The sequence below is a fragment of the Loxodonta africana genome, chromosome 13 (genome assembly GCF_030014295.1).
Source record: "Loxodonta africana isolate mLoxAfr1 chromosome 13, mLoxAfr1.hap2, whole genome shotgun sequence".
NCBI lineage: Eukaryota > Metazoa > Chordata > Mammalia > Proboscidea > Elephantidae > Loxodonta > Loxodonta africana.
Window position 1 is genome coordinate 39,250,363 of NC_087354.1, and position 12,155 is coordinate 39,262,517.

The 12,155-nt window shown below is 36.3% G+C and overlaps 1 protein-coding gene across 14 annotated transcripts in view; it reads right to left on the reverse strand.

Annotated features, from left to right (window-relative positions):
• The window catches only part of SCAPER (S-phase cyclin A associated protein in the ER), a 492,396-nt gene that overhangs the window by 340,702 nt on the left and 139,539 nt on the right, over nucleotides 1-12,155 (reverse strand). For all 14 annotated transcript variants that reach the window (XM_023552952.2, XM_023552948.2, XM_023552950.2 and 11 more), the window contains 5 exons: nucleotides 11,812-11,887; nucleotides 11,274-11,391; nucleotides 10,890-11,001; nucleotides 7,458-7,598; nucleotides 1,731-1,886 (listed from right to left, as the gene is read on the reverse strand). In XM_023552952.2, coding sequence (XP_023408720.1) covers nucleotides 1,731-1,886; nucleotides 7,458-7,598; nucleotides 10,890-11,001; nucleotides 11,274-11,391; nucleotides 11,812-11,887 — 603 coding nt within the window. The remainder of the gene's footprint in view (nucleotides 1-1,730; nucleotides 1,887-7,457; nucleotides 7,599-10,889; nucleotides 11,002-11,273; nucleotides 11,392-11,811; nucleotides 11,888-12,155) is intronic.

Sequence of the window (12,155 nt, forward strand, 5' to 3'; positions counted from 1 at the left end):
GGATATATCTTTCACCTGTCCTTAGGCTAGGGCAGTATATGGCTTATAATAGTAATTCACTAAATGATAACTTAATGATGAACAAATTAATAAATATTAATTACAATAAAGTATACTCGTATTTATATTTGGATATTACAAAAAATTTTGTCTACATCAAAAATGTCAGGTCCACAAAGAGTCCATGGGAAAGGTTTGTACTGGGGAAAAATATTTAAATAGATTATGAACAGCAGAGCAGTTCATGACTTAACCATTCTCCCCAATCTGAAAATGGGAGCCAACTTAGGGTTTATTATAGAGAGTAAAACCTAAACAATTAAGTTATCTGATGATACTACAGGGAGTCTTAGTGGCACAGTGGTTAAAGCACTCAGCTACCAACCAAAACGTTGGTGGTTCGAATCCACAACCTGCTATATAGAAGAAAAGATGTTGCAGTCTGCTTCTGTGATGACTTACAGCCTTGGAAACTCTATGGGGCAGTTCTAGTCTGTCCTATGCAGTTTTACTCTGTCCTATGGGATCACTGGAAACCCTGGTGGCGTTGTAGTTAAATGCTAAGGTTACCAACCAAAAGGGTCAGCAGTTCAAATCCACCAGGTGCTCCTTGGGAACCCTATGGAGCAGTTCTACTCTGTCCTATACGGTCACTATGGGTTGGAATCAACTCGACGGCAACACGTTTGGTTTTTTGGTTTTTTATAGGGTCACAATGAGTCACAATTAACAGAAGGTTTCATTTGGTGGATTGGATAATACTATAAGTAACAAAGACTGCTCAGTTCTTTAAGGTCACTGTTACAGATCGAATTGTGTCCTCCAAGAATATATGTTGTAAATCCTAACCTCTATGCCTGTGGCTGGAACCCTGAGGATACAGTGGTTCAGAGCTTGGCTGCTAACCAAAACGTCAGCAGTTCGAATCCACCAGCTGCTCCTTGGACAAGGCAGTTCTACTCTGTCCTACAGGGTCACTATGAGTCAGAACTGACTCAGCAACAGGTTTGGTACACCTATGGTTATAATCCCATTTGTTATGTTAATGAGGCAGGATTAGTGTAAAGTATGTCTTGAGTCAACCTCTTTTGAGATATTAAAGAGATTAAACCCACAAACAAGCAGAGGAGAGACTGGGGAAGAGATGTCAAGCCACATGAAGATCAACCAGGAGCAGAAGCTCAAAGAGACGAGGACCTTCCCCCAAAGCCGACAGACAGAAGGCATTCCCTTAGAGCTGGCACCCAGAATTCAGACTTCTAGCCTCATAAACTGTGAGAAAATATATTTCTGTTTGTTAAAGCCACCAATCTGTGGTATTTCTGTTATATCAGCAACAGATAACTAAGACAGCCATGTACATACATACAATTGGTTTAAAAACAATCTTTTTTTTTAATTAGAGAAGAGGAGTGCATTTTTCCCCAACCTGATTAGAGAGGAATAGATACTAACTGCAGTCCAGGGCAGTTTAGTCCTTCATCTGGTTGAGGCTAGAGATTCTAGTTGTATGACTGCAGCCCACTGATGCAAGCACCGAATCACCTCATTTGAAGGAGCACGTACTTTCTTTTGGCAATCAGACGTCATGTGTCCAAACAGAGCTATACTAAACCATGCACCCATGGGAATAGGTACCAGATTTTACTCTGTTTTGGATCCACAGCACCTAAGCTCAGGGCCTTGGATATGGCAGGAGCTCAATAAATGCTTGCTAAGTAAAATTCTACCTGCACAGCTTCATCACGGGCTTGCTTTTCTTCTTGTCTTCTCTGACGCTCTTCCTGTAGCTCGTTAAGCCTCTGCTCATATTCCTTCAATTTTGATAAAACATCATGGCGTTTATTCTGGGCTTCAAGGGTATTTATAAAGGCAATCTCATTTACCTTCAATAAAAACAAAGTGATTTTCAAATCAAGCTAACTTTAAGAAACATCATAAAAATAAGAAATTTAATAATAGTTTATATAAATAATGAAAACGAGTGGTAAGGCATAGAATAAAAATTAATGACTTATGGGTCTTTTCTTATAATATTTACCTTAAAATAGATAATAATCCAGTGTACATAACAAATTCACAGGCCTTAACAAGAACTGAGTTGAAGTTCTGTCACTTAAAATATATATAAGTCAAGAAAGAATTTAAGATTGTGATATAGTCATCTTACCAAATTCATCTAGTATCATTATAATTTACAACTACACAAATCACATTAATGTTTAAACATGTATGTACATTTTAGTTCTAGTGAATTCAAAAGAACAAGACTTTAAAGAAAACAACGAAGCATTTTTCTCTAACATACACTGAGTGACACTGTATCATCAACCTCACGTGAATTGATTCATAACACCCATGTTTTGCTAGAGAGTACAGTTTTTATGAGAGTATACTTAATGATAAATAAAGCTGGAAAAGTTAGTTGGGGTCAAATTTCTCATTCCTGAAAGCCAGAGGGAGAGAGGGCTACAGTAAAAACGTTGGAATAAAACAGGGGAAGTGAACACTGACAGAAGCATAGGCCCTGGGAACCCATGTTGGAGAGAATAAAACCTATCACAATAGATTTTATAAGTCTCAGATGAGAAAGTACGAATACAATTCTAACTAGGCTATCCCATTCTCCATGCCATAAGGTGACATAAAGGTAGACCAATCATATACATATCTTTCAAACTGTACTCAAAGTAGAAGACAAATAGGAATGTTCAAGGAAAACTTTACTATATCAGGACAAACATGCTAAGCACAAGCAAGATGAAAGAAAAGGAATGGCATTTAATACACTAAGTGAAAGAAACAAAACTCAGAGGGAAGAGAATGTGAAAAAGCCAGATAAAAATTCTAATCTGGAAGAAAACATAACCCGAGAAACGGCAGAAAGCTCCCTAGGCAAACCTTTTAATATAAAACAAATAAGCACCTAATTTTAAAGTTGCGAAGGACAGAGGATAAAACAACACATTGATAAAATAAATGAAGTTTAGAAAGCTAAGGAAACAGAGGTCAAAAATAACACTATTATAGAATTAATTAGAAACAGAATAAAGATAGTGAAAATCAATTTACTCTTAGAGGAAACGCCTGTGGCAATCACAGTTAATGCAGATTTTTTAAATGTCTAAAATAATAACCTTTGAATATGGAGAACAAATCAATATAATCTAATATAAGGATAAATAATATCTATCAAGTTAAGATAGAGGAGAGAAAATACTCTAACATATAACACAAGAAATTTTCCCCGAAAGGAAGAAACGAATACTGAAAAAGTCTACTTCATGAAAAACTGATTCAGAATATCAACACCAAGAATATTCTTATTAAATTATAAAAGGTTAAGAAGTAAAACAAATTCTTTAGGTTTCCAGGAAACCCTGCTGGCATAGTGGTTAAGATCTAAGGCTGCTAACCAAAAGCTCAGCAGTTAGAGTCCACCAGGTACTCCTTGGAAACTCCATGAACAGTTCCACTCTGCTTTATAGGGTCCCTAGGAGTTGGAATTGACTCGACGGCAATGGGTTTGGACTTTTGGGTTTTTAGGTTTCCAAGTGGTCAATGCAAGTCACCTACAAGAAAGGGGAAAAAAATCAGGCTGTCCTCAGGCTGCTCCACAGCAATGGTTAATGCTGAAAGAAAATGGAATAATGTTGAAAAGTTCTCAAGATATTGTGGATCATGAATCTGACCTCTAGCCAAGATATATATAATTCGAGCATAAATACCACAGGCCTTAAATATGCAAGAATTCAAGGAATACGACACATATGACCACTTCCTGAAAAAAAAGTACTTGCTAATAAAATTCAGCCTAAAAAAAAAAAAAATCAAAACAGAACAAAATAGAGAATCAGTGAGCACCAAGTCCATTTACATATACAATAAAAACTGAACTGAACGGTTTATAGTTACATGGCAAAATGTTATAAATTTTAACAATGTAAAAATAGCAAAATTATGAAAAATTGTTGGGGGAGATTAGGATGATGGGAAGAAGTGTGGGTGCTAATTTTCTCATCTCTAGCGGGGTAAAAAGAAATGTTAAAAACTGAAATGGAGTTTAATAAATGTAATGACTCCAAACTCTTCATGTTTTTCATGACTTTAGAAAGATCTTATAGAAAATAATGCCTCTTGCAATAAAGAAACAAATTTATTACAAATTCAACAATTCCCTCGATTTCAGTTTCTTCTCCTTCTCTTAAAATTCAACTACAATTCAGATTAAGACTTTTTAATAATATCATAGATAGCATAATTCTACTTTATAAAGTTATCTATTCATATAATCTGAACATAATTCTGGAGAGCTGTCTGGTAGGCTGTTTGCCTAACGTTAATGGCGATTACGTCCTCTAAAATGAGAATGAACCATTTTCACTAGACTATGCCATTATTCTAAACATAAAATAATACTAAAGAAAGACAAAGTAATGCATTTATATTAAGCCTTGAAGCCAGTGGAAGGTCCTTGAACGTTTTTAAGCTGTGAAGTAATATAATAATGCCCTTCAGAAAGATTAATTTGGAGGGAGCTAGGGAAAAGGGCAAGAATATCAACTGCAAGTATTAGGAGGAAGATAAAAAGAAAAAAAAAAAACTGGTGACAGCTGCAATGGAAAGGAAAACACACAAGAGACTACAGAGTTACAGAATCTACAGCTAAATGTATATACTGGACTGGGGAAAAGGCGTAAGCAAAGACTAGCTTATCTTTGTGCCTTGTACACAAAAAGTGGTCAAAAAAAAGAACACTGAAGTGAAATAAATTATCTCAAGTTTACCGAGCCAAGGTTAACATGAGACTAGTGATATCATTATCCAAAATACAGAGTTCAGGAAAAGTAGAAATAGTTTGAGATAGAGGGAGTAGCAAACTGAAAATATAGGAGAAAATGATATTACAAGGAATTAAAGAAGACATGAATGACGAGATAGTGGAAATGGGCTCAGAACACGCTTTTTAAGGAATTTACAAAAGGAAAGCGTAATCGCCTAGGAGTACTATGGCTAAAAACAAGTGTCTAGAAGTTAAGAAGACGTGATCTTATTTATAAAGAGGAAGAAAGTAGGTAATCTAGGGGAAGAGAGCAAAGGTACAAGCACAAGAAGATAATTAATGCAAATCCCAAGACGAGGCAAGAGGACATAGACACTGGGCCCACAGGAGAAGGGCTGCTGGCATAAATAAGAGAAATGATGTTTTTTCTTCTAAGAAAGAAGAGAAATATCAAACTAATATGTTACAACTGAAAATGAATCAATGAAACCATTAAAACCTGAAAATAAAAGTCAATTTCATACTATTAAATAAAAGACTATGATCCAAGATAAAGTCAAGTTCTGAACTGCTCTGGCTGCAATATTAATCACCATCAACAAAATGCTAAATGATCTCTTTTCAACCATCAGTCCCCCCAGGAACAAACTAAAGAGTCGGAATCGACTCAATGGCAACAGGTTTGGGTTTGGTTTTTATTAATTTATTATAAGGACTCACAAAAAGTATATGTAGAAATCATATCTTGATTGTAAATAATATATTTGTCACATGCCCTAAATGAGGTACAGTCCTAGCTGAAATTAAAAGATTTTTTTTAAACCAAAACAACATCACCGGGTTATTAGTACTTTTTGATTGGTAATAGAACACAAGAAATGCATTAAGAAAAAATAAGTCACAGAGCACAAATATATCACTGCACAATTTGAGATAGGTTTTACAACAGAAGCGAGCATTTTAATGAATGTTTATAGTATTCCAGGAGCCCTGATGGCGTAGTGGTCAAAAAAACAACCAGTGAGATCCTATATAGAGATCTACTTTGAGGAACTGGATAACACAATTGTTTACAAGACATTATACATCCCTACTAAAATGACTAAAATTTAAATGTGTTAAGTGCTCGGCTGCTAACCAAAAGGTCGGCAGTTCGAGCCCACCAGCTGCTCCACTGGAGAAAGATGTAGCAGGCTGCTTCTGTAAAGATTTATAGCCTTAGAAACCCTATTGGGCAGTTCTATTCTGCCCTATAGGATTGCTAGGAGTCAATCAACTCAAGGCAGTGGGTACTGCATGCCAGCGATGGCATTAATTGCTTTACAACATGTATAATCTCATTTAATCCTTTCAGCAATTTTTTTACATGTGGGTACTATTACCTCTATTTTATAGGTGAACAAATAGGCTCAGAGAGGTAAAACTATGCTTAAGGTCATTCTGCTCTGAGTGAGAGTCAGGACTTGAATCCAAGTTTATCAAACATCAGACACTTCAGTCTTCACTATTAAAATAAACAATTATTTTTGAAGAAGCAGGACCCTTTGATATATGTGGAATCCAAATTTTCTGATTGTAAAAATCACCTGAAGGGCTTGTGACAAATAAAGACCCACAGGTTCCATGCCAGCATTACGGAATAAGACCCTGCAGAGAAAGAGCTGGGGAATCTGTCTTTTTAACAACGGGCCAGAGGTTACAATCAGGCAAGATTAGGAAATATTGGTGCCTTAGTCAGGGTTCTCTAGAGAAAAAGAACCAGGGAGATACTATACATAGAGGGATTTACTTTGAGGGATTGGATAACACAATTTTTTATAAGACATTATACATACCTACTAAAATGACTAAAATTTAAATGTGTAACTGTGTCAAATATTGGTGAGGATACAGCATAACTAGTCATTCTTTGCTGGTAGGAATGTAAAATAGTATATCCACTTTGGAGAACTGTTGAAAAGTTAAACATGAACTTATTATAAGCCCTTGGCTTATACACAAAGACTCGTACATGAATGTTCACAACAGCTTTGTTTGAAACAGCCAAAAACTGGAAAAAAAGCAAATGCCCGTGAACACGTGAACGGATTCATAAATTATGGTACTTCCACATAGTACAACGGTGTACTTCTCACCAATGAAAAGGAAGGAATTCTCGATACACACAATAGCATGTATGAATCTCAAAATAACTCTGCTGAGTGAAAGAAGCCAGATGAAGGAATATACACTGTATGATTCCATTCATATAAAATCCTAGAGAATGCAAACATTTATAGTGACAGAAAGCAGATCAGCAATTGCCTGGGGACAAAGTTAGAGGAAAGAATGAATTACAAAGGGGCATGAAGAAACTTTTGAGGGAATTTTTCATTATCTTCATTGTACTGATAGTTTCAGGGGTATATACGTGTCTAAACTCATCACGTTGAATACATACGTACCGTTTATTGTCTGTCAATTACACTTCAATAAAGCTATTCAAAAATATACAGTTTATAGGATTATTTATGAATAAAATATTACACCTGGTAAGTTTTAAATGAGTCTATAAAATACTCTTCTTCTGGCACAGAATAAATACTTGATAAACAATTGCTGCTATTACTATTACATAACAATTGAGAAAAGTACTTGTGTAACTAATCCAATGTTTAAAGCATCTACCGTATACCTTAGCTTCTTCCTCTTGTGCTTTTTTCACAATTGCTTGTAATTGCACCTCTCGTTTAAATTCAGCATGAAGTAATTTCTCTTCCATCATCCTACGTCGTTGATCTAGTAATTCTTCCTTCCACTTCCGGACATCCTTCTCCTATATATATAGTGAATTATTCCATCATTAATTTCAATATACACAGTCATTTAACAGAAGTGCGAATAGGCAAATGGCTTATGAATACATAAAACCTAGGAGCTGGAAGTCAGTTCTAAAGCAGTGTGACTAATGATTAAGAACACAGAGATAAAACTGAAGCTGGACTGCCTGAGTTTACAATCTAACTTGGCCACTTATCAGCTGTGTAACCTGGGCAAGATTTTTAGCTTATACCTCAATTTCCTTATATTTATAGTACCTAAATTAGAGGGTTTGTTTTGAGGATTAAGTTAATATACGTAAAGCACTTAGATTAGAAATACACTAGACATGGTTCTATAGAAGTATTTACTGTTATTCTCATTGCACTGCACTAGGAGTACACCTAAAGTGAACAGAAGTGTACATTTCTTTATCAAGCTTAAAGTCTCTACAACCCAACTTCAAGACAAATAATTTGATCTTAGAGACTTGAAAATGGTGAGAAGTTTAAAAAATATAATATTATTTGCATAAGAAACATTTCCTGAAGGAACACAGAGGGTTTAGCCTACAGTAGAATAAAGATATGAGAGATAACTTTAATTCCTTAAAACAATATCAAACAGGAGAAGTAACAGACTTGCTCTGTGCTGCTCCAGAAAATCAAATCCAGCACCAGAGAAAATAAATCACAGAAAATCAGATGTGGGCTCAACATGAGGGGAAAAAATCGTAACCTTTTAGTTAAATATTCATGTATAGAACCATCTGAAAAAGTAAGCTGTAGAAACAAACAGCGCTGGAATAGGAGCCAGAGGACAGATCCTTAAAACCTGAGCTCAGTAAATTACTGACACTGAACACAGAACTCAAGTCTTTCCTAGATTCAGTTTTCACATCCTTAAATGGGTGTGTCAGGTGCAATGGTCAAGTGCTCAGTTGCTAACAGAAAGGTTGGCAGTTTGAACCCACCAACAGGCTCCACGGGGGAAAGACCAGGCGCTCTGCTTCCATAAAGATTACAGCCTAGAAAACCCTATGGGGCAGTTCTACTGTGTCACGTGGGGTCGCTACGAGTCGGAACTGACTCAACAGCACTTAGCAACAACATCTTCCCTGTTGCCTCTGATTCATTGCAGTTATCAGATGAAACCACGTACGTAGACCCTTATTTAAAATGATAACCCATCAGACAAATGGAAGGTGGAATTTACCACTTTAATTATTTGAAGGGATACCTGCATTGATGGGAAAATTAAACCAGAGAATCTCTGAAGTCTTGTACAAGTTCAAGGGTCTATGACTTTGTATGCATGAATACTGAGAGACTATATTATACACTGAGAAAATGTATTGTATTAATTTTATTTGCATTTAAAAAAAACACAGTAAGGGAGAAAGTGCAGTTGTATTACAGCACTTCTTTGAAGCTGTAAATGAAATAATATACTCTCATAAAACCCAAAAACATGGAGACTGCTGTTCATATTTGATCCATGCATCTTAAATTATTAAAATAAAAATAGTGACAAATTCCTGAGATTCAGGTAAATGGAAAAAACCATAGATTTTCTTCCTGTCTTAGTCAACTTTACTACACTGTATTAAAGAGAATCTTATGTTACATAATTCATTATCACAAATATTAGGATTATTTGGTCTAATTATCTTTCCTAAACTTAAAAACACACATGATAAGTAACAGAAATAATATGCTTCACCTGTGTGTCTAATACTCTTTTCTAGTACCATAAGGTAACAAAGGCATTCACGTATAATATAATGGTCATGTATCTTTCGTCATGCTGTGTTAGGACTTTGTGATAGGCAGCCTCCAAGGTGGCTCACAATGATCCCAGCCTCCTAGTATTTGGATCCTGTGTAATCCCCTTCCACACTGTATCAGGGATGTTACCAACAGAATACAGCAAAAGTGATGGTATGTCTCTTCCAAGATTAAGCTATAAAGGACTTTGCAGCTTCCATCTTGGCAACTCTCTTGCTCACTCTTACTGTCTCTTTTGTATTATTTGCTTTGGGGAAACCAGCAGCCATGTCATGAGGACATTTGGGCTATAAAAAAAATAAACAGGCTCAAATGGCAAGAAACTGGGGTCTCTAGTCAACAGCCGGACAGGAACTGAGGCCTGTCAACAACCACATGAGCGAGTCTAGAAGTGAATCCTAAAGCTCCAAATGACTACTGCCCCGGCCCAGCCAATAGCTTGACTGCAGCCTCATGAGAGACCCTGAGCAAGAACCACCGGGGCAAGCCATTCCTGGTTTCCTTGCCCAGAGAAACGGTGAGAAAATAAATGTTTCTGCTTTAAGCTGCTATGGTTGAGGTCATTTACTACATGACATAGATAACTAGTGTAGCGCTCATCTACATCTGCCATGTGTTTAAGCAGCAATAAGAGTGACCATCAGACGGAGCGACAGCTACCCTATTACTATGCGACTGTTTCACACTTACTTCATCACCACAACAACCATACAAGGTTAGTAATTATAATGCTCATTTTACAGATAAAGAAACTGAAATGCAATAATATTAAGTAACTTGCCCAGGGCCTTCTACCTTGTTGTGTGGTAAAACCAGGATTTAAACCAGGTCAGCCATCTCCAGAGCCCATGCTCTTTCCCCTATACAACATACCAATTAGTAGTTACACTGGTACAAATGCTCCAAGAATCTTTCCTGAAAATGTAATTGCTGCCATATTTATTCAAACTTGATAATCTGAGGTTCCAAATCATCCTACCAAGTTATTCTACACTTTGGATAAAGCCTCCCCAATTGAAAATGGCAAAGGACAAAAAGTAGCTTCAATGATCCATGCCAAAACTGAAAAAAATCAACTCACCAACTAATTTAAGAATGGCAGATTCCTAAGATTTAACCATCTAGGATTCAACAGTAGTTCTAGGATTCAGTACTAGAAATGTCTTTATTTCCTAAAAAAAACTTTTTTTTTTTCCCCCTAGAAAATTTAATTATTTTTATGGTTCTTTTAGCTTCTCTCAGGCCAGAAGAAAAAGTCAAGTTGAAAGTACGCCCATCAATTTAAGACTATCACAATTTCCTTAAAAAACAAAAAACAAGACGGCAAAAAGGGACAGGAGTTGGTTGAATGGACATGGGAAATCCAAAGTGAAAAAGAGGAGTGTGCTGTCACATTACAGGGAGAGCAACTAGCGTCACATAACAATGTGTGCATAAATCTTTGTATGAGAAACTAACTTAAACTGTAAACTTTCACGTAAAGCACAATTTAGAAAAAATTTTTTTTCGCTGAAACATACCCTTTCTAACAATTTCTGAAGCTTTAATGTTTTCTCTTCACGTAACTTTTCCCTTAGCTGCTGCGCTTTCATTTGTTTTTCTTCATGTTTCTTCTTAGATTCTGCTATTGTTCTATTAACACAAACAAATGGACAGGAGACACAAATGTTTACATGATAAACCCAAAAATACTGTTGTTTAGTCTTCAAAGTACTTAAGATAAAAACATACAAAACTAATTTTGGCCAAACATCTCAGGAAAACATTGTCACTTTTCAATGGATCTCAAACTCTCCTGAAGGGTAATATGCCTTAAGGACTTCTGTAGCAACTCTATTTAATAGTGAAGAGTGACTGGTTTCCCTCTTGTGTAACATTTTCATATTAATGCTCAAAGGCCGGACCTTTTGCGAGATGGGGAGGAAAGTTTTTCATGCATGTGAATTCCATGCCCTGGAGGTCTAGCAGGTTCCTCCTCTACAATATCCCCCCAGGATGTATTTTGGCGCCAAGATTCACGAGCTGTCAGGAAAAAAGAAAACCACTGTTATTGTTTATCCACAGAGTTCTATAAAACCAGCATTTGAGAAGATTGTTGAGAGGACATCAACATTCCCATTCCAAATTATTTACACAGAAACTCCTTTAATAAAATAATCTATTTTATACTCCTCTACACATAGGGGAGTCCCTGGGTGGTGCAAATGGTTAACACCCTTGGCAGCTAACCAAAAGGATGGAGGTTCAAGTCTACCCAGAGGTGCCTCAGAATAAAGGCCTGGCAATCAAATTCTGGAAAATCACTGGAAAGCCTATGAAGTAAAGCTACACACACACACACACACACACGCACACACACACAGGGTCGCCATAAGTCAGAATCAACCCAATGACAACTGGTGTTTACCTACACTCACAGATATATACACGCATGAACGATACCTTCATAATCTGCAAGGACATCATTCCAGTCCATAGACAAACCACAGAAAGTTACACTTCCGCTGCTCATGCCGGCCTAGAATGTAATAAGGAAAATTGAAAACAAATCTTTGAACACAATTATAACCTTAAAAAAATGAACTACATATGAAATTTTCCTACTTTTCTCTATTATATTTCATTCAACCAACAGTTTAAAACTAGGATAAAGCTACATACCTCTTGTAGTCACAATAATCACCAAGTCAAAATTCTCTAGCATGGATTTTAAGAGGAAGACACACTTACTAGCTTTTAATAGCAGAGACAAATCAAGTAAATTTAAATAAGAAACGAAATGGTCT